This window comes from Kryptolebias marmoratus, linkage group LG4 (genome assembly GCF_001649575.2).
Source record: "Kryptolebias marmoratus isolate JLee-2015 linkage group LG4, ASM164957v2, whole genome shotgun sequence".
Taxonomy (NCBI): Eukaryota; Metazoa; Chordata; class Actinopteri; order Cyprinodontiformes; family Rivulidae; genus Kryptolebias; species Kryptolebias marmoratus.
The window spans coordinates 2,555,252-2,578,518 of NC_051433.1; the positions used below are offsets into that span (position 1 = coordinate 2,555,252).

A 23,267-nucleotide genomic window follows, 5' to 3' on the forward strand; every position below is an offset into this window, starting at 1 on the left:
GAGTTTTCCTGGTCCACAGGTTGTATTTAAACCCTGAAGAATTCAAATCATTGCTTTCTCTGTTTATCGTTCTCACACAGCATCTCTTTGCTCCTCTGTTGGGTTGTTTGTTCTCTAATCTCTGTTAGCCTATCAAACATTAGAGATAATAATAATTACTACTGTTATTCACTTTATCTGGACTACATGTTGCAGGTAATCAGGTCTTATAAGTGAAAGTGTGGCATCAATGTCTGCAGGTTTGTCTGTCATGATGAATTAACATTAAGAGAATAAAGTTCAGAAGAGAATCACTGATCATTTTAAAAACCTTTATTAACATCTTCTCTTTTGGAAACAAGTCAAATTACAATAAACAGAACCAACAAAGACTAATACTGTATAAAAATAAATTAAGGCAACAAACAATGAAAGAGGGAACTGAGCCATCCAATATGGCAATAACACGATGTCGTGCATTTGGAATAAGTTATTATTAAATAGACATAAGACAAACAAAAAGTAAGACAATACATTGCACAAAGGTTTTTTTTATGCAACAGCATATGGATGATAGAGAAATAAATATTTCATATTGAGTTCTGTAGTCTTAAACCTAAATCTGACTTCGAAGAACTCCTTAAAAAGAAGGATTTTAGGTAACAGAATTATGGAGACAATTACGGGTCTCTTTTTTGTTGAGGTTATGAGCCTCATTCTTCAAGGAAGAAGAAAAATCTGTCAAATTGCCAAAAAACATTAACTGATCTAAGATTTCAGCTCATTTGCTGGAGGTTTGCTGACAATACTTTGTGGAATTACAGGTCAGCTGTGTGACAAACTGGATTAAAATCATTAATCACATCCATTTATGTAGCAGCTCCTCTCTCTTCCCATCTGCTTCACCCTCTGCTGCAGCAGCTCCAGCTGCCGGGTCACCTCGTTCGGCAGGTCATCGTTCACCTGCGTGGTGAAGTACTTCCTCACCTCGTCCACCTCCCGCTGCCAGAACTCCTGATCTAAGGAGAACAGCTCCTCCAGGTTCACCTTCCCTTGCAGGCCCTGGAGGTTCAGGGAGTCGTGGCTGGGCAGGTAGCCCACCACAGAGGGCACGCCGCTCGTCTCGCCATCGATCCGCCTGAACATCCAGTCCAGAACGCGGATGTTGTCACCAAAACCGGGCCAGAGGAAGCCAGCAGCGGGGCTCTTGCGGAACCAGTTGACGTGGAAGATTTTGGGCAGCTTGGCACCAGGGCGGTCGGCCATGCTCAGCCAGTGGGACAGGTACTGGCCAAAGTTATAGCCGAAGAACGGGCGCATGGCGAAAGGATCGTGCATGATTACCTTTCCTGGATGAAGAAGCAATGAGAAAGACGGTGAGTGAATGTTGTTGACTTCTGAGGGCCAGCAGACTGTAAAAAACTAAAAACACACACAAGCTCCTTCTGCTCAGACTCTTACCTTTGTGTTCGGCTGCTGCTGTAGCTTCTGACCTCATGGCTGCGCCAACAAACACACCGTGCTGCCAGTCAAAGGCTTCGTACACCAAAGGGACACCTACAGGAAACGAGGAATAGATTTAGAAATCTAGTAACTTTATGGTAAAACGATGATTAGATTGATGGATCAGGAATGGGATGAGAGAAGATGGAAGCCTTTTGTTTAATGAAGTGTCCGTTTTTCTCACCTTCTGGCCTGCGGCCTCCAAAAATGATAGCCTCGATGGGGACTCCCTCTGGGGATTCCCACTGTGGGTCAATGATGGGACATTGACCGGCCGGCGTGCAGAAACGGGAGTTGGGATGAGCACAAGGTTTTCCTTAAAAAAGAGAAGACAGCGATTTAACTTTTCGGATCATGATATGATGATGTTCTCTGAAGCTGATTGGCTGAAAACAGAAAGTAGAAAAAACAAGCAGTCCTCTAACCTTCCTCTGAAGTCCAGGGTTTGTTCTTCCAGGACGTGAGCGTCACTCCCTCAGGCAGTTCTTGGTCCATTCCCTCCCAGTACACACCACCATCACTGGTCTCGGCAACATTAGTGAAGATGGTGTTCTTAACGATGGTCGCCATTGCATTAGGGTTGGTTTTGACCGATGTGCCAGGCGCGACGCCAAAAAAGCCATTTTCAGGGTTGATGGCACGTAGGTTGCCTAAAAACAGAGAAAATATGGAACAGTTCATTGTTAGTTTGACTACTTGGCCATATTTTTGCAGTTTCGTTGTCCTTAAAGGCCACTTGATGACTTTTGAAGCCCCTCACCTTGGTTGTCAAACTTCATCCAGGCGATGTCGTCTCCGACACACTCCACCTTCCAGCCAGGCAGCGTTGGGCAGAGCATGGCCAGGTTCGTTTTGCCACAGGCACTGGGAAAGGCTGCTGCCATGTACTTCTTCTCCCCAGCAGGACTGGTGATGCCCAGGATCTGAACAAGAGAAATATTTAGGTTTCATCCGAACAATTAGCTTGTTTGTGAAACCCATAAATGGCCACACTTTATATATATTTTCTGTCCTTACCAGCATATGTTCAGCCAGCCAGCCCTCCTCCTTAGCGACGCGGGAGGCAATGCGCAGCGCGAAGCACTTCTTTCCCAGCAGAGAGTTTCCTCCGTAACCGCTGCCAAATGAGATGATTTGTCTGCGGTCGGGGATGTGGGCGATCAAAGTCTGCTCAGGGTTGCAGGGCCAGTTATTAACCAGAGGCTCTAAAAAAACAGTCAGACAACTGATTAATTTGAATCAATGGTCTGAAATTGGAAAAAAAAACCTCTTGTAGTAGCATGAGTTCTTGCAGGTATTTCAAATGTCTAATTGTTCTAGACGTACTTTTGACTGGGAGAGGACATCCGACGGAGTGTAGACAGCGAACAAACTCGCCACTTCCCAGAGCGGACAGCACAGATTTCCCCATACGGGTCATTACTCTCATACTGGCCACCACGTAGGGAGAGTCAGTCAGCTCCACGCCGATCTTAGACAGAGGGGAACCCACCGGACCCATGCTGAAAGGAATCACGTACATGGTGCGACCTGAGGACAGAGAAACGACACAAGACATTCATGCCAGGGAATAAAGAAACGCTTTGGTTTTACTTTTCTCTTCTCTACGTTTATACAAGGGTCTCTACCTTTCATGCAGCCAGGGAACCGCTGAGCCATGGCTTTGTCAAACTCTTCTGGGGACATCCAGCGTCCCAGTTGGCTAACTCCGCCTCCCAGTGGCGTGGGCACGGTTTCCCTCTGGTTCTGGGTGACGATCACCGTCTTGCTCTCTATCCGGGCCACGTCTCTTGGGTCAGTTCTGGCCAACCAGCTGCAGGAGGAGGAATGAGAGGAATCAGAAGAAGAAATTTGGAGAGCGTACTCCTTCGTAAAATAATAAGCTCTCATCAAATCAAACTATGGGATGAACAGACACTATGCGTGTCACGTATACGTTGCTGAACCGGTTGGACTTGGTGTTTTGTCAGATTGTGTACTGTCTTTAGGTCAGCTGTCAATCTAAACTGTCCTCAATTCCCCAGATCAACATTATCTCAGTTTCAAAATTAACTCAAGCTCCAGATGCTAATCAAAAAAGTACTAGAACTTATCCTATTTCTACCCTGCCAGTTCCACTAAAAACCAGCCAAAACCAACCCCCTTACCAGTTCTCATATTTGGTGAGCTTCTTAATCATCCCCTGTTCCTCCAGCTGGATCAGGATGGCTCGGTTCTCCTGGTCTGAGCCGTCACAGATGTGGATGGACTCAGGCTGACACAGGATCACGTTGGCCTCCACAAACTCCCGGACCGCTGGGTTGAGGGAAGTGAGGTCGCCCTGCAGGAGCCTGGGGTGGCTCTGGTTCTGGGACTGGATCTGAGGAGGCATGGTGAAGGAGAGTCTGCAAAGACGGGAAGTCGACGGACTAAGAAAGAATAAAAGATGACGTCTGAAAGCCTGGAGTGAAGAAAAACAAAAGCAGAAGGAGAAAAAAAACAAATTATAAATGAATAAACAGAAACAGAAACAGCTTTTCTCTTATATTCCTAAAAGCACAAGACTTTCCTAACTTATTTAGTCATAGATTTCTAATTCTCAGCTGCACAGACTAAGTGATGCACAAAAGCTACAAAAACAAAGAGTTTTCTGTTACCTTCAGGAGATTTTCGGAGCAGAGACTGTTAGCTTGGCCTCATCAGCTGTGGTGTCTGTCGGCTGTTCCCAGTCGGGTTGAGGACTCTCGGTCCGCTGTGTCCGATCTGGAGATGGTTTGCTCTTTTTATACGCTGGGATGTCCCTCCAGGAGGGGGGAGAGGGGTGTGTGATGAGGTGTGCTCATGACCCTGTGATAGTGTGTATCAGGCTGTCAGTTAATCAGTAACCAGCGGCAGGACGTAACTTCTCTTCATGAAACCGGTTCCCCTCTGCCGTCAGCTGGATGCTGAGTGAGAGACAGGAAGCTTTGGGCTCATTAATGCTGTTAGACTTGCTTTCCTGCAAGGAAAGGCAAAGTGAATGCTAAAAAACATGTAATGCAACACTTTTGATGCAAAAGTTTTCCACTTTTTAAGAACTTTTTCTCCAAATTTCATTTTAATACCTGCATGTTGTGCTTTAAATTTATGCTTCATTCACGTTCGATTTATTCTGAATCTGATTTTTGCAATAACAGCCTCTTGCCCTCTTGCAGTTTGTTACGAAAGCTGTGACTTTGGCACGCGGCAGTGAATGATGTAAGTTCAGGGTTCACCATTGTCAGGCTGCAGCGTGACGTAGGACACATCTTGGCCGGCCTCGTTTGTATTGGCTGAAAGACGGGGGCTTGTTCTCGTGTGCACGCCTGCATGTCCTGCATGGAAACTTTAGATAAAAAAGGAACTCTGAGCGACATTTAGTCTTTGCTGATTGAAGTTCTGATGTTTGCAATTGATTTAAAGTATCAGAGATTATAGATAAGGAATAAAGTCTAATGTTATCAACAGTTTGCAGGTTAGACTTTTACTACTTTTTGGTTGACTTCTTTTATGTTTTTTTAATCAATAATGATAGATAAAAAGAAGCTGAAACAGTTTATCAAATGAGCAGCTCTTTAAGAGTTAAAGAGATTTTTTTCAGTCCAATAAATTTGCTGCTGTGCTTCATTTCTTTTGGAATGATTCCTATTAATCCAAAATGACCAGATTTTAATTTACTTCTAAAATCCAAAGATGTTTCGTCGCAGATTGAAACATGTTATTACTACATTATGCTTGAACACATTCCTTAAAATGTGCCCAAAACGCTGTTGTACGTTCCAGAATGATTCTAACTGAGTAAAATAATAAAACGTTTGACTCCAGGATCTTTTGGTCTTGAGTTAAGGACTGCCAGGAGCCCAAATCATCAGCCCTCCACCACCGTGCTTGGCTGTTGGTATGAGATGTTTGTGCAGACATGCTGTGATTGCTGTTCTTCAAACATTATATGCAAACATCTCAACTTTGGTCTCATCTGTCCGGAGAACGTTGCTCCAGAAGATGTGGTTCAAACCTGAGAGCTGCCATGTTGGTTTCAGAGAGAAGAAACTTTCCCCTGCAACACTTCCATGCAAACTGTTTAATTTAGTTTTTTTTTTTTTTTCTAATTTCCTGTCATAAACTTTACCTTTAATGCAGCAAACTAAGGCCTGTAGTCTGGGATGAAGCTCTTGGTTTATATCATTTCACTGAGGATTGCAGTCTGACCTCAGGGATGAATTTAATTAAATAATGCATTTGTTCAAAACTTGAATGCACTTGTAAGATCAAATTAATTTGACTTTTATTGGTGTTAGTTACAGTATTTACTCCAAACTTTCTGCCTGGTATTAATGAGAAGTGGTTATTGCTGTTGAAGGGGTTGTATTTGTAGAAAATACTGATTTAACTCTGATTTTTCCTCCTTTAAACGCTGTCTGAACTTCTGTGTGGGCAGATAGGAACCACCGACAACATCAGCCAGTTTAACTGAGCCGGAGTACGCAGAAAGCTCAACGAACAGGCGAGAGAACGACACAACGTTGGCTCTGAAGGTTACACAAGACCTCAGGTGTTTTATGAACTGTGCTCTGAGTTGTGTAATAACCTGCCTGCAGTCATAAAAGTCAGACACCCTGCAGATTAATAACATTTATGGTTGCTTCCTTTTATACCAGCTGAATAATGAGTTAATGAGCACAGCGTGTAACATATGAGTCTTTGTTTAAAGGCGTTTCTCTCGTAATTACCTGGCAAACTGAGTGCATGCTGAAAGAGTCTTCAGGCTTCGGACCGCTGAATCATTTTATGACAGCTCTGTTGTCTTTCAGCCAACCTCAGGTGTCTTCAGGTGATAAAGAGACTTCCAACATGTCTGCCGCTGGATTACAGAGCAGGTGTTTGTTCTTTTTACTGGAGCCTGGAAACGAATACAGATAAATTTAAAGCTTGTTTCATTTTAGTCTTCAGACAAATCGTGTTTTCAGTCCTGTTTTCTCACATCTGCTCACATCAACTTGTCTTCGTTCAAGCTGGTTTCAATCATTTCTAATTAACCTTTTTTTGGATGTTTTACAAGCAAAAATGAACTTATTTGTGTCTTTGTGATTATAATGAGCTTATAATACGACTGAAGCCTGCTGTGCCAAATAAAATGATAACCTAGACAAGGTCTGAATCTTCAGTTTTGTGTTTTTCCAGCTCCTGCACAAGTTTTGACAAACAGTGTCATGAAATTTGAAACAGGAAAGCACATTTTTATTTGTTTTTCTGCTCACTGGAACATGAATATTTGTAAGAAAGAAAATAATCCACACAGAAATTTGTGAAGCTGCCACAAAAAGAGTCATTATAAGCACTTTACAATAAAAATAGCCTGTATATTTTAAAAGAAAATGGAGCTAAAAGCATAAATGTGAAGCTAAATGACCAGAATGTTCTCTGGTTTGATCTGATACATTCAGAACTTAAGTTTCAAATTTAATTTAGGCTTTTAGTGCTTTTTGGGACGCTCTGGGATCAAAAAGAACCCTGCCACATTTGGACATTTGTGCAATAAATTAAAAAAATATCACAGCTTGCATTCAAACCATCTTTTATTTCTGATCCTCTTCTCACAAGTTCCACAAAATTATATCATGTTTAAAGTAAGTTACAAACCTATTTATTTGCACAAATACAAACCTATTTGTTGTTTGTCTTTAACACATTTTGACATGAGACCAGTGATTTGTTAATTAAAACTGATGGATATAAAAAGGACCATCAGTCAGAATTTGAGCAGGACGGTATTTTTCTTTCTCTCTTTGACTCATCTCATCTCTCACATGACCCTTAAAAAAACGGCTTTTTAAAAAATTAATTTTCATTAATTTTAGTAGTGTTTTAAAATCAGGAAAGAAGCCAAGATTCCTGAACTGATAATAAAAAATAGCCATCTTGTTTTGATGAGCAGCTTTGCCATCAAACATCTTTAATTAGTTTTTATTATTATTATTTTTGTTTTACATCTACATTAATTGAAATTATTCAGTGTTTTGCATTTAAGTGGTGAAACTCTTGGTTTAAATGAGCATAAATTTGTCTGTTTTAGATCAATTGAAAGTAAAAAAAGTTATATTTACAAAGTTAAATATATTTTTAAATACACAGGAGACATTTTGATCAGGAGCCCAAACTTTCCATGAAGTCAGAGTTCTTTTAACAAAGGACTGATTGCATTTTGTCGCAGACTGAGTGTAAACAGCAGGACCGGTTTCTGCTGACTCCATCCATCAATCCCTGAGATCCTCGAGTCTTCGAAGTCACGGACGCAACGCTCCCGATCAATAAGCAGGAGGTTAAACGGGTTAATAACTGTTTAACTTCAGCTGCAGCTGTGATGTCATTCTTCAGCGTCATGGAGGTGAAGTAACAAGTTGTGAAAACCATTTTAGATTTTTTGTGGCCACCAGGTCCAAAAAGTTAATTGTTCACTCAGTTTTGACTGTTTTTGGTCTCTATTCAACAGACAAAAACGCTGAAATAAAAAAAAATTAACTATAAATACAAATACAACAGGACTAGTCTGAAAGTTGAACTAAAAGGTACAAAAAAAGAAGAACAAAGGAGTAACAATACATAAAACAGCCCAGTACTTACAAGGTACTATCTGATATTTAAGGAGTACTTAATACAGGGGTATTTATGGAGTAACGTACAAGGTAATTACAGGGTACTTATGAGGGTACGTACAGGGTACTTTCTGGGTAATATACCAGATAATTCCTCTGTTCTTATGGGGATATGTTTGGGTACTTTCAGGGTAATTATGGGCACACTTACATGGTAATATACAGCGTAAATATACGGTATTTACAGGTGTACATTCAGGAAACCTGCTGAGTAATGTACAGGATAAATACAGGGTACAGACATACTTACTGGCTGATTTACGGGGTAATTTTAGGGTACTTACAGGGTAATATGCAAGGTCTTTTGGAAAGTACTACAGGATACTTACAGGGTACTTATGAAGGTATGTACCTGGCATCTAAGGGGTACATACAGGGTACTTACAGGTGTACGTACAGCTCCTATGGTGTAATGTACAAGGTACTTATGAGAGTAAGTACAGGACACCTATAGAGGTATGTGCAGGCAGGAGAGTAGTTGCATGGGTTTTATGGGGTACTTAAGAGGAAATGTAAGTAATTACAGGGTTTGTTAGCCCATAATTATCCTGTATGAACGTAGTAAAAGTACATCCCATCCAATGACACATGATTGTACCGGCAGGTGATAATTATTACGACCTGCATGTTTTTTAAACCCAGGCCCTGTGAATAGTTGCAGATTAACTCCATTAAATTACAGTTTGGTAGAACAATGACTGGATCCTTTTAATGCAATGAAACTGAGAAGTGTTTTTTTGGGTTTTTTGCTGAATCAGCAGGGATTATTCGTTGCACTAATCAAACAGATTTAATCAAACTATGTCAACAGAAACCAGCTGCGAGCTAAGACAGGCAGGCCGCGGGCTTCGGCTGAGGTCTGCTGACATCATCAACGCATCACAAGGTAAACCTGTGGCTGGGTGCCACCGATCCCTTCATCAGGATCCAAACCTTGTGACCAAAAAACCAGTCCGGGGTCCGCCATGGTCCAGACATCACTTATTTTTTTTCAGCTTGAAGCTTTTTAACGTTATTCCACAACAGCTCCTCGACTAACTGAATGTTGATTCAGCTTCCATATGTTTCTGTGCAATCTAACTACTTCTGCATTATTTGTACTACTTCAGCCTATATATATATATATATATATATATATAAAAGTATATATATACTCATTATATACTCATAGAAAACATTCAGGTCATGGAGGAGATGGGTGCATCATTGACTTCTTAACTTTAAGCGAGCCTTTTGCAACTTTTAGCTTTTAAATAACGTTTTTGCTCCATTTAGTCTTTGATTACAAATGGTTGATATATTAAAAAAACAGACCAAATCATATTTATTTTGTTTTGTGTCTTTTTTTAGCACAATCAGCGTGAAGTAGTTGTTTATGAGAGCTGACAGCTGAATAAAATGTTTCTGAATCAACTGCATGTGTCTATATTTTACAGAAAAGTCTAAGGTCAAACATAACCTGTAGTTTTCAGATATTTGGTGTTTTCCTGTGACTGTTCCTGTGACTGTTCCTTGGTGAACTTGCTGCAGGTGTGACTCCGGTGAACAGTTCATATAATTACTTGTTTTTAACACTTTCTATCAGACATTTCAGTCGTCACAGACTTCCTACTGTGTATAATTCTAGCATCACTTGGCTGAAGTACTAACTCAGACCTCCTGTGGCCTTTGGATGAAATGAACCCAAAGTTACTTCTCTTCCTCTCTTTATAACGAGGATTTAAGGAGGATTATTTCTGTTCAAACAACCAAAGCAGGAAAGTAAGAGCCATGGCTCTTCTCTGAGTTCCTCCTGAAGGACGGAGATCCTCACCGCATCTCTGAAACCTCTCTGACAGAAGCTCTTCAGCCACTTGGGTCAATCTTTCATTCATATCGTTTTTTTATAGCCACTGGAGGTTGGACCGTAGATGGACCAATAAATCCAGATCATCACCCTTCAAAAAAACCATAAACTTCCTCTGATTTAAATTACTTAGAAATCAAGCTTGAAGTCATGTTTTTTTCATCTATTACTAAGAGATCCTGTTTGGAATCCACAAATTTAAACGTGTTTGGGGTTTACTGACGGCACCGTCTTCATCAGATTCTACGTTTTCTGGAAAGGTTTGGTGTTTTTTCGTCAGTGTCACAGAATGACGGCAGCAGTGGAGAGCAAACAGGCCAAAGGAACATCTGTGGAACGTGTGAACCCCTGAAACAAACTGCAGCTGGACAGGAGAAGGTTAAAGTACCCGGAGCACTGACCTGATAACACCAAGAGGCACTGTTAACAGAAATAAAAGTGTTTATTGGATTTAGAGAAAAGATGTGCTGTCAGATGCTTTTTTATCGTGATAAATTTATTATTTATAAACTAAATTAATGACTTTCTTTGTGTCCAAAACATGTCCTTTTACAAGTGTCCTTCAGATTTCTCTAAATTTCATTTTGCATTTCAGTTTAGAATGTGTTTCCTGTCTGTCTCTGCAGCTGAGCCCACGGGGATTATTGATTATCGATCCACAACACATTCTGCAGATCCCTGTCACCTCTTTTTCTGACTCCATCACAACCGCATTATTGTTTCCATTAGTTTGTTTCAGTTGTAGTTATGTTTATGTTTACACTTCAGACAGATAACAATGACTCAGATCTGTTCATCTTTCTGTTAATTTGGTAATAAATATCCAATATCCTGGCTTATTGCTTAAGAGCTGGATGTCTTGTTAGTCATTTCATTCAGCTTTGCAGGGTAAAAGTATGTCTCTAATTTATAAGAAAGCTGAGATGAAACAGTGATGCAGTAAAAATGAACTTTAAGACACTGACTGCCCGTTATTGGTTCCCAAAGAACACTATCCTGCAGGTCTTCATTGTTTCCCTTTTATTTGTCTGCAGAAGCCTGTTAATCGCTCACTCCTTCAAATCAGGCATGTCAAAGCAGGAAAACAACTGAAACATGTAGGATAGGGTTTGGAACCACTGGATTAGGGCGCCACCTTGTGTTTCAGATTAAACCCACAGCCACTCGTTTACATATCCCTGCTCCTTTGTCACCAGATTAGTAAAACATAAATGTCTGTTTCTCACTGGAATTAATGTGGATGAAAAGAGGTTTAAATAAAGATAGACAAGACATTAAATTTTTCAAGAAATGCAACAAAAAATACAGAAGTTAAAACAGCAGTTTTAACAGACCCTGAACCTTTTCTGCAGTAAAAGAAAATCTAGTTTCACTTCTTTGCTCTTTTTTGTTCATCAACAGCAGGTCTGTGATTTAAACTTAAAGCATTTCTCTTTGTTGATATTTAATAATTTTTGTTGTCATCCGAGCGCATGCATGTTTGGTTGAATGCTAACTCTAAATTGGTCCTAAATGTGTGTGTATGTGTGTGAGACGATCACCTGATTCTTACAAACCTGAACTGGAGCAAGCAGATATATAAAAAACTGATGGATGGCTAAAAATATAATATTTCAGGTGGTTTCTGGACAAGGAAATGTGGCTGTAACAACCTTTACAGTAAAATCTAATCTGTTAAATGACAATAAAAATGACTAAAACTGTGTACCTATAAGAAATGTATGAGACTAAATGCATACATGAGCTTTTGTAAAGAAATGATTAAATGTATGAAGCTAACTTGATTTTACATTGGGCTTTTTGTTATTAATATTTTATTTTGTATAAGAAATACTGTTGCCAGATTATCCCTGACTGAAAGCTGAGCACAAACCAATAAAATTAGCCAATCTGCTCAGAAAAACAGAAAAAAATGAAGTAAACGATCCTGTAAAGACAATAAAACTAAATCAAATGAAGCCAAAGTTTGAAAAGACTGACAGTCACATCTGGTGGATCCAAAGAGGACTTACAGATTTAAAAATAACTCACTTTGTGCTCTTTTTCCACTTTTCACAGACATGTGGGCCGTGAGTGGCAAAGCTTTTTATTTGACAAACACGGCGCTGCAGATGAAATTACAATCCAGATTCTTCTAACTGCTGTCAGAAGACGTCTGTCCAGGAGACTTTATGAAGGAACTGCAGAAAGCATCTGAAATATTTAGCTTCAGAAGCCAGTTTAGTCACCAACGGACTAAAGAGCAGAGAATTCTGTCTGAGTTTTCTTTGCCAGTTTAGAGCTGCATGTCTTCAAATCGATTTAGGAATTTGGTTTTATTATTATCATTATGAACCATCTTATAGGTAAAGAACTGAGCAAAAGATCTGTGACGAGTTCTTCAAGAAGTTCCTTTCAAGCAGGGGTGTCAAACCCAGAGACACAAGGGGGCCAAAATTAAAAATTTGGTCCTAGCCAAGGGCCAATCATGATCAATATTTATTAAAAATTACATAAATTACCCTCGGTTTTAGATGTATTATGTCAAATCATTCATATAGAAATATCAATGACCTTTTCCCAGTTACAGATTATACAGAATTTAGAGCAAACAGACTTTAATGAACACAGACAAATAGGTCAAACTTTTAAAAAAATGAATTTTTTAACATTAAAACAAATAAAAACCTGATCATACAGAAATTAAAACTATATATTGTTGGTTTCTAAGTCACTGTCAGGAGAAAACTTCACTAATTAGGCTCAGTTTTTTTAAGCAAAATAAGAATCAAGACTAGAGGGCCGGACCTGATGAAATCTAAACGTTATCTTGGGGGCTGGATGAAATTTTACAGAGGGCCGGATCTGGCCCGCAGGCCTTGAGTTTGAGTTTAAAAGCTGTACCCAGAAGAACTGAGGGTGGTAACATAAGATACTGATTTGATTTTGATTTCTCTCTGCTAAACGTGATCCAAACCTTTTAATTTACTATAACTGTATCATATTTACTGCAGGGGCCTAATAATATAAAGATTTTACCACATTAAAATGATAATCAGGTGTTTTCTCCCCACTCAGTATCTATCTGAGCAAAGTGGAAAAACTTCCTGCAGTTTCCTCTCGCCGTCACCACGGTTACGCTCACAGGGCAGCAAGAAGGCATCGGTGTCCGCGAGGTTCGTCTCCATGACAACGGCAAACAGGTCTGTCAGCGTGACCTGCACACAGGTGAAACATTACCCTCACACACACACACACACACACTGTGGACGGATGGCGGACTCAAAGCGAACATCTGAACGCATCAACTTTGTGCATCGAGATGAAATCTGGTAAAAACACAAACGGACTTTGTTTCTTTTTTGTTTTACGTCTTTTATATAAAAAACATGTCATAAACTATTTGACTGTCAGTATTTTATCATTCTGAACTTAAAAAAAATGAATATGTTCTGTACTATTACTCCTTAAACTTGTTTAAAATGTCAAATCTATCTTTAGTAACTGTACAGTTTAGCTGTGTGTGCTACTGTCACTAACTGTAAAGATATCTAACGAACTTTATATTTAAAAGTTATTATTGTCATCATTAATTTTCATTTATTATTATTATTGTTATTAGCCAATCACATCAGTAGAAAAAGAAATGCTTTTTAAATCTTATGTAAAAAAATATTCAAAATGAAAATGTTGTTTTTCCAGCTGAAGCTGATATGCTACAGATCTGAAGACTAATAAAAATATATATACAATTTAATGGAATTTATGATATTTTCTTAATTTAAGCAAGTTTTATGTATACAAAGAGCTTTTTGTTCTAATGGTAATTTTATTTTTGTGCTTACAACCAACTAACTGGCACTTTGGAGGCACTTTACTGTAAAATTAAGGCCATTTAACAAAAAGAAGTCTTTAAGTTAGGGTAGAGAGGAAGGAACCTGTTTAATTTGCTTTTAAGCACTTTTTAAGGCCCTTAGGTGTCAGATGTGATTCAAAATGAACCTTTGTTTGTTGTTGTTGTTGTGTTTTTGTTTAGGAAAGCTCACATAAAAATTGAGAAGGATTCAGATGAAGCCTGGCCCAACAAGTGGGGCTTCTTGACGGAAGTTTATAAAGAGGTATCCACATTTATATTTCATGTTGTTGATAAAACGAAACCTGAAGCATGCAAGTAATTACCCATCTGTGGTTATAAATCTGCTGGAAGTGATTACAGATCACACATACATACCAGCTTGTTTTGTTGTTGTTGTTGTTTTTAATGAAAAGAAAAGCTGTAATCTTTATTACACACAGACCTGTTCTGTTTTTCAGTATGATATGAAGAATGAGAAACTGAAGGAAGCCCTTAAAGACATGACGGTTCAGCAGAGAGTTCGACCTTTGACCCCTCCACAAGAAAACACCCATGTATGATCTATCTATCTATCTATCTATCTATCTATCTATCTATCTATCTATCTATCTATCTATCTATCTATCTATCTATCTATCTATCTATCTATCTATCTATCTATCTATCTATCTATCTATCTATCTATCTATCCATCCATCCATCCATCCATCCATCCATCCGAACCTGTCCTTTACTCTTCCAGGTCGGTCCATCTCCTCCTGTTCCTCAGACAACCCAGGCTTTCATCGGCTGGCGTTCTGGTCACCCTCATCTTCAGCTGGAAAAGTACAACACGGTGCATCATGGGAGACGTAGTTTTCTGAAGGAGTTGGGCTGGCCTCTGGATGCTTGTGTCTGAGTGGAGATCCTCATGTCTTTTGGCTCAGCTCACCTCTGAATCTGTACTAAAGTTAGTTAGGATGCACAATATTAATACTTATTGTTTCCTGAGCTGCTGGCCTGGCAGGTCCACCCTCGAACCTGTACTATAATACAGTCACTAAATGACTCGTTTAATACGGTTTAACTGAGTCATCTCTTTACTGAGTCATCTGCAGTTCTAGTTCCATCTGTTGAATTTATGATTTCTGTAACCTGATCAGGTTATCCACTTAAAATGTGTATTTTTCTTGGCTTGTGGGTTGGAATAATGGGATTCTGAGGTGATCATAAACAGGAAAAGTACCCAGAAATCCTTTGGTTATCTACGTGTTTGCTTCCTGTTTGACCCAAGAGGTTAGTTCATGTTTTCAACTATCTATTCCAAAAAACAAACAATTTGATTTATCAGCAGGTGCTTTTTTTAACCAGAAATGACACTGTGATGACAATACAGTATTCTGTTGTACCAAATTCAGTCTTCAGGGTGAATAAAGGTTAATAATAGTTATTTAATTTGAAAGATATTTTAATGCTCTTTCCATCGTAATCATTTGTTTTAACATAAACCTTTTTTTGTAAGTTTTGTTAACATATCGACCTGCTTGTTGGCTTTTAAAACAAACTGGAAATAACGTGAATAACAATCAGATGTATTTTAACAAATCAAATTAGAATGGATTAAAATAAAAGCTGAACTCGTTTTACAAGGTAACAAATTACAAAAAAAATAATAATTTATGGCTGGTTTTGATGCTATTTTTGCTCCTGTGCGGAAATCCCCTGCTGTTTAATCAGCACGCATGAGTCACGTCACGCGCTTACGTCATGACATCACGAGGCCTGGGTGGGAAACGCGGAAGAAGTGACAAAAACAACAGCAGCGGCGGTGGCAGTTTTTCCGGGACTCGGCGGCGATAGTTACCAAGAAAACCCCCCTCCAGAGTCGTTTAACACCAACTTAATTAGTTTCACCAAGTCCCGCCGGGTCGGGTACGACTAGAAGAAGCTTAACTGCGGTTTACATTCGGTGACAAAATGTCGCTTTTTGGGAAGATTTTCGGCAGCAATAAGAGTGGGAAGGCGCCCACAGCCCAGGAGGCTATCCAGAAACTCAGGGAAACGGAGGAGATGCTGGCCAAGAAGCAGGAGTTTCTGGAGAAGAAAATCGACCAGGAGCTCATAACGGCGAAAAAGAACGGCACGAAAAACAAACGAGGTCGGTGGAAGTTTATTTTAAAACGGTCCTAAAAGCGAACCGTGTGACCCGGTAGTTAGTTAGCGTTAGCCCCGGAGGCTAACACCCACAGCTACAGGGAAGTTGGCAGCTGGGAAGCTAAATATAAGTTTGTCCACACGGTCACAGGACTCTGTTTACAAATGTCTCTTTTAGGAACAGCTAGGAGCTTTTATTCGTGTTTCTTTAATATGTGTTACGTTCAGAAATATAACTGGAAACAGCCTGAAGTCTTTAAAACAGGTGGTACGCTCATTTCCGTCTGTTAAACCCGATTTTCAGCATACTTCTTTCTTTCATAGCCTGGCATATTCTAGCTGTAAGTAAATGAAAATCCACAATCATGCCAAACCTGTTCTGATTATCTAATCTGGATATCTGCTTTCACAGTCACACACAAACTATTTGGGTTTACAGCAGCAAATAGCTTAGTAAAAATGGCATACAGTGTTGAGTTCAGTTTGTTTTAATGTTTATTTGCATTTATTTAACCAGGAAAGTCACATTAGTGTGCAACACATTTTGTCTGAAAAGAACAGGCATATGTTAATGCAATATAAAAGCCTAAAAAAGGCCAGGAAGGAGGAACAAAAATCATGCCAACAAAATATGACACCTTTAATGAGTTCAGAATTAAAAAAACATGTAATATGCCTTCATATTTCCTTCATTTCAGTTTATAGAAGACCTTTAATTTAAACTAAACTGACTTGTATGAAACATTTTAAAATGCCACAGTTTTAAACTTTCACTCAGGTTAGATTATTGTTCCCATAAAGGAGCAGGGTTTCAGGAGAGACAAAGTGACGCAAAGAGATCTCCTGGGAGATTTGAATGCTGGCATCTGTAGCCTGTATAATCTGATCACGATTTGTTTAATAGAAGCTAAAACCGTTTTTACCTCACAGAGGGACGTTTTTGGATTCTCAGAATGTGATCGAACTGAACGTGGGTCTGTTTTAAATGTGATTTATACAAAAAAAGAGAAGAAAGTTCACCTTCTGCTATAATGGGATTAGGCCCGGTCCATGTGGGAACAGCGGTTTGTGTTGTTTTTTTTATTTTTAATCATTTTAGTATTGTAGCCACAGAGAAACAACATATTTTTAAACCCTTAAACAATATATATTTTTTACAACTCTGTTTCAGATTTAAAAAAAAAAAAGAATATCTTGAAACGTTGCTGCTGCCCTTTGACCCCAGGCATCAATAATGACAGATAATATGTGTTTATGCTGCAGACACCAGTTTCTCCTGTATTTACTTCAACGAGCAGACATGGCTGATGAACATTAAAGTAGAGCAAAAACCACTTATTAATGTTACTGGAAAACATTTAAACACCTCTTCCTTTGTGGACACTGGCTCATTTTGTCCATATATCTGAACTGAGACGACTAACAGCTGATAGTAGTTTAATGTGACACAAAGTAGAAGTTCGACGTCATCATGAGTTGTTTTTGTCATCCTTGCTCCATGTCTTGTTTTCTGTCTCATACATTAGTTCACACTACATCATAGTCGTTTGTGTGCAGTTATTGTGATACTCAAAAATGTCATTTACATTTGGCAACTTATCGTGGCTCAGGTTCCTGGATGACTGAGGAAACACGCCGACGTCTGTGTGTTTTCTCAGTCGTCCAGGATGTCCGAAGCTGTTCGGCAGAATTCAACTGGACTTCCTCTCTTGACTCTTGATGACCTTTCACCCCTCATCCAAAAGGCTTCTTCAGTTCTGGGTCAGGAGTTCTAGGTTTATAATTACGAGGATCACAATAACAGGAATGACCCACGCCTCCATCGCGTGTGTCGTTCCAGTCGTGGTCACTTGTTGACTGCTTCCTATCGAGGCCGACATGTGAGCTGTTTTGGTCACGTTTTAAAATGTGAAAGGTTGTGAAGCTGCATAGAGAAATGAGTCAAAGCTTCACCAACCTGAGTGTTAGTGAGCTTTGAACAGCAACAGTATCTTTACTGATGGTAATAAATAATTTCACTTATCTGCGCTTCAGACTGCAGCAGTAGATGTAAAATATTTAGTGAAGCAGTTAATGTTCTTTCTTTATCTGAAGGTTTATCTCATCACAACAGGGGGGTTTCCATTCTTGTGGGTTTTATTAACAACGGAGGTATTTAGGCTCACGGTGGCATCATTTCCTGTCAGTGGTTAACATATTTTTCTCTCAGCCAGTCAAACATTTTGCTGGCTGTTAGTTTAAATGAAACTTGGCTTCTTGTATGTCTTCAGTCCTTCAGCTGTCTCACTGAGACGCGTTGTGTCTGAAAGCAGAGGTTTGTCTCAGGGTTGATTGAATCAGATCAGGAGGCTTGTGCTTCACCGGGGCGTGATGTAAACTGCAGCTCCTCGTTACAAAAACAACTCGCAGGATAAGGCTTCATGTCCTGGAAGCTCTGTGGAGGTAGAAGGAGGGAGCTGCCGCATTTCTGGGGAGCCTGACGCACAAACTGTGGTTTTTCTGAGATTAACATATACTGGCATCCTATTTGTTTTCAGCAGGGCTTTCTTTTTTAACTTTCCTGACGTTGGTACAGATTTTTACAGCAAAAATCAACGAAAGACAGTTTTTAAAGCAAAGACCAAACTTCTGAAATCCATCGCCAAATGTAAAATTAGAAAATGTTCCTGCTTATTTGTTTTGACAATTTTAATCTTTACATTTCTTAACATTTTATGTTATTTGAGATGTTATTTTATTTAGTTGAGAAGCGGGTAAAAAAAATACTAACATATTTGAGTCATCTAACCAAAAGTGAGCAGTTTCTTTCCCTTTTTGTCTATTTTTTATAGCGCTAACAATATGTTTAAAATAAGAGCTTAAACCCGGGTGGATTCATGTTCATCCTTTGTGACCTCAGCGATGTTTACTTGTGTACATTTTTGACCAATCAAGCCTAAATATTCGTGAAGGTTTAGCTGCAGTGAAAGCAAACAGACGTCTCTTCTCAGGACGGATTGCTCACTTCTTGTTTGGGGAGACTCGTTAGTCGACCCAATTTACCAATCAAGTCCTTTAAAAATGGGCTTGATTGGTAAATTGGTAAATATGTGTCTTTTAAGGACAGATTGCTCACATCTACGTTTTATTCAGACAAACTTTTAACTCATTTATTTGATGATTTTAAATACTTTTGTATTTTTTTTAGTGGAAGGTGCCATAGAAATAAAATTTACTTCTCTTGTTTGGGGAGACTAGTTAGTCGACCCAATTTACCAATCAAGTCCTTTTAAAATGGTGCTTAATTCCTCACATTTTAAACTTTAATTTCCAACTAAACCATTTACATAAGAGTGGTTAATACATGCTGTAAGAATTAAAATATTGTGTTGTTAAATATAATTTTTTTCTGATGCATTTTGGTACTTTATAATAAATGAAGGCTGTACTTTAAAAAATGCTGGTTAAAACAGAGTCTGAAAGTAGCGCAGTGAAGACAATAATGTCCTTTTGTCCTGTGAAACCTGCTGAACTAACATTGTTTGTTTGTTTGTTTGTTTTTCTCTCTCTTTGTGCGTCCAGCGGCTCTGCAGGCCCTGAAGAGGAAAAAGCGTTACGAGAAGCAGCTGACGCAGATTGACGGCACGCTGTCCACCATCGAGTTCCAGAGGGAGGCCTTGGAGAACGCCAACACCAACACAGAAGTGCTCAAAAACATGGGCTTTGCTGCTAAAGCCATGAAGACTGCACACGAGAACATGTAAGTTTGGCTTTGAAGAGGGCCTCTAACCAGCTTTTTCTCGTTTGTGTTTTCTTACGCGCGTATGCCATCTGTCTTTTCCTGTGTCGTCTCAGGGACATAGACAAAGTAGACGATCTGATGGCTGACATCACAGAACAGCAGGAACTGGCCCAGGAAATCTCAGATGTCATCTCCAGACCCGTTGGCTTTGGGGAGGAGTTCGACGAGGTGAGAACCTGCGAACACAGACAGAGTAGAAGCCCCTGCTTCTTCTCCTGTTTTATAATAATTTAGCTCTTCATATAAGATCTGCTCAGACTTTAGTAAACTGTTAAAGAGCCTCAGGTAGAGTTTAACATCTCCATTTCTTTTTGTTGTATTTTACTGCTTTGTTTTTATTATGTTTTATCTTATTATTGAAGTGTTTTATTAATAAAACTGTCATCGACACAGTACCAAATTAAGCACTGATGTCTTTGATAATTTGTAAAACAAAGCTGATTTCTCTGTGTGTGTTTAGGATGAGCTTCTGACTGAGCTGGAGGAGCTGGAACAGGAAGAGTTGGACAAAAATCTTTTGGAAATCGCAGGAACGGAAGACGTCCCGCTGCCCAGTGTGCCATCAACGTCACTCCCAGCAAAGCCAGGTATGCCGCAGATAAACAGACCTAATGTTACTGCAGAGCACCCACGCTTTGTTTGGTTTCATGCAAAATAAAATGTCTTGTTTTTTTTTTTATTTAGCCAAGAAGAAGGTGGAAGAAGACGAGGACGACATGGCCGACCTCGAGGCCTGGGCAGCTAACTGAGTTAGCTTGCCCTGCCAGCCAGCTGTCTGTCCCTCCTGTTGGTCTTTCCACACATCTGGAAGAGAGATGGGGACTCTGAGACGGCTGCTGGCATGCTGCATCCTTACATCTAACCATACCCCAAACGTCCAGTATGCCCATGTTTTCAGACTCGGATGATGCAAACCCAGGCTTTTCTCTTCTGCTGAATGATACGGAATGATTCTCTTTGCTTCAGCTGGGCACTTTTTTAGTTTTTTAAAAGCAAAGAGTGAGAAACCTTCACTCCAAACAGCCTGTGGTTATCATCTGTGTCAGCGAATTAGCACTTAGCTGCATACTGCCAGGGAGGGGGGTGTGGAAGGACAGGATGGGACTCGTCTCTGGAGGAATGTGAAGAATCATCACACATGTGCAGAAAACAAGACGGCCATTTTTATGCTTCCTGTGCTGATATATCCCTGTTCTATAAAAATGACAAAAACCTATGTTCTAAGTTTCTAAAGCAGCAAAAAAAAAAAAGTTCTTAAAGTGTAAGACTCTGGAATGTCAAATTACAGAACAAGGACTTGGTACTGTTGTTAAAATTTGCCTTGATAAAAAACGATAAATAAATAAAAATAATAAAGATAACCTTTCATAGGGGAATCCAGGGTTTGGTTCCTCTTTCTGTTACATCTTTTGCAAAACTTTCCCCTGAGAACTTCTTGCTCCTTCTTCAAGCCAACATTTAGATTTAGTTAATTTACTAATTAAAAAAAAAAAATCTTCAGAAAACAGATCACCTGCAGGCAAATGTGAGTGAGTTTCTTGTTTAGTTTGCTTCATATTTAGAGCTGATATGACTTGTATTAAACAGCAATCTGCTGAGGTGATGGAGTTAAAATTATTTTATTTTCCTGATGTCCCCCCTTCATAATATCTTTGCAGGCCGTTTAAAGTGAAATAGATTAAAGGTACTCATTCCAAAGTCCTACAGCGGACAGGAAACAATCCAAAACTCATATTGGTAGTCTTAAATTAAAACATTTGTGACCAGATGCCCACTACCACGAGCGTTTGTTTACCTCAGGAAACAGCCAAAGTGACGAAAAAAGGTCGAACTTAACAGCAGCAAACGCTGCATCATATTTGTTTACCTGCACAGACGACAACCAGCCTAATGTAGATCCATCTGGTGACAGCAGATTCAGCTGCGAGCTTTGTTTACATTGAGTGTGTACCCACAGTTCAGATCTGCATATCATCATGTCTGTAAAACTACTGGGGGAAACTCTTCAAAAGAGTTCAGGACAACGTGTTTATGTTTGATTTCACTCTTTGTAATGAGTACCTTAGACTGAGCATAAAGTGAGATTCTGTCGGTTGAAAGCTTTATTATTCAGGATATAAAGAACAAGTGCCGAGCTGTCGGTGGATTCTTGGTAAACAAGTTGGTCCACTTCTTATAAAGTGAGTGTTGAGGCATGTGTGGCTGTTCCTCTGCTCCTTAAAGCTGTCTTACAGTTGCTCTTACAGTGACAGCATGTTGGCTGCATTAATGTTGAACGATTTAGGTTTTTGTCACTACGTTTATACATTTATGAAATGTACTGTCAGGATTCTGTAGCCTCTAATTCTTCTGCTTCAACCAGTTTCCTCAAAGCTCATTAAATGTTTACAGTTTGTCCTCAAACTTGTGCAGGACCTGATTTGAGGCTTGTGTCCTGCGAGTCGGTCGAGCTCCGGCCTGTTTTCCCGACGCTCAGAGGGGTTCAAAGGTCAGACTGTTCTCAGCCCGTTCCTCGAATCAGGGCTGAACAGTTTTTCCTGGAAAATGGAGGATGACTGGTGACATCTTATTATTGAAGTGTTTTATTAATAAAACTGTCATCGACACAGTACCAAATTAAGCACTGATGTCTTTGATAATTTGTAAAACAAAGCTTGTGGCTTTGAACAGTTTTTCCTGGAAAATGGAGGATGACTGGTGACATTTCCTTTCTTTAAGACACAGCTTGGAATCTCAGCCATGCACTTCTTTGCCTCCATTGAAATTGACCTCAGAAATACTTTAAAATTGTTAAAGATATTAATGTTTAAACTAAACAGAAGCGCTGGTTCGTCCACACATTTTATTGATCTAAAAAAGGTTGTAATTTGTCTGTTTTATAAACAATCAGCTGGTTTCTCCAACATGGCCGCCTGCAGACGGGCCGTTGTCTCTGAGGCTGACAGGCGAAGCACCTTGACTATCTGATTTAACGATGGCACAATGTTTGTGTTTTCACTTTTAATGGCGGGGTGTGGTTGTTTCATAAATCCATCCCCAACCTGTTGGTCTTCCTGCTAAAAGACTCCACTTTCAAATCGAGCCCAGTCTTTTATATTTATATAAAAATGTGTATGCTGATGTTTTCTTTTCTTCTTCAACTATTTACCTCAGATCTAATTCTTGCTCTTTCTGGTTGTACAGAAACATTTTGTGATCTGCAGCCAGTTCTGCTCAGTTCTGTGTGAAAAAGATGAGATGTTGAAGCCTATTTGTTCTGGGATTAGATGCAGTTTATTTAAATAAAGTTGGGATTCAATGATTCAGTTGTCAGTTGTGTTGCATCTTTAGAGAATTAGTTTGACTTCTGTACCTTATTAATGAGCTAACACCTGAACCTTAGTTCTGTTTAGATCAGAGTGTTGTATGGTTTTCAGATAATTATCTAAAATATGTTGCAAGTCCAAGAAAACTTCACTTCTAATCATGTATGACCCAACTCATTAATGTTCAGCCCATTTATTTCAGCTTGAAGATGAAATATTTAGTTCTTTTCACTCC

The 23,267-nt window shown here is 39.4% G+C and overlaps 3 protein-coding genes across 3 annotated transcripts; 2 read left to right on the plus strand and 1 right to left on the minus strand.

Annotated features, from left to right (window-relative positions):
• Positions 1–294: 294 nt before the first annotated feature.
• Positions 295–4,222, minus strand: pck1 (phosphoenolpyruvate carboxykinase 1 (soluble)). The gene is made up of 10 exons (XM_017429208.2): positions 4,119–4,222; positions 3,630–3,922; positions 3,111–3,295; positions 2,809–3,012; positions 2,500–2,687; positions 2,243–2,405; positions 1,908–2,132; positions 1,667–1,798; positions 1,441–1,536; positions 295–1,328 (listed from the first exon to the last, which is right to left on the minus strand). Exons 2-10 carry the CDS (start codon positions 3,851–3,853, stop codon positions 835–837), a joined length of 1,911 nt encoding a protein of 636 aa, XP_017284697.1. The 5' UTR covers positions 3,854–3,922; positions 4,119–4,222; the 3' UTR covers positions 295–834.
• Positions 4,223–13,226: 9,004 nt separating this feature from the next.
• On the plus strand, positions 13,227–15,267 carry LOC108243640 (uncharacterized protein C20orf85). The gene is made up of 4 exons (XM_017429225.3): positions 13,227–13,289; positions 13,994–14,075; positions 14,272–14,367; positions 14,556–15,267. Exons 1-4 carry the CDS (start codon positions 13,231–13,233, stop codon positions 14,709–14,711), a joined length of 393 nt encoding a protein of 130 aa, XP_017284714.1. The 5' UTR covers positions 13,227–13,230; the 3' UTR covers positions 14,712–15,267.
• Positions 15,268–15,584: 317 nt separating this feature from the next.
• On the plus strand, positions 15,585–23,028 carry chmp4ba (charged multivesicular body protein 4Ba). Its single transcript, XM_017429273.1, has 5 exons — positions 15,585–15,950; positions 19,508–19,685; positions 19,781–19,895; positions 20,188–20,314; positions 20,412–23,028. The coding sequence occupies exons 1-5, from the start codon at positions 15,770–15,772 to the stop codon at positions 20,474–20,476; spliced, it is 666 nt and encodes a 221-aa protein (XP_017284762.1). The 5' UTR covers positions 15,585–15,769; the 3' UTR covers positions 20,477–23,028.
• Positions 23,029–23,267: the final 239 nt, after the last annotated feature.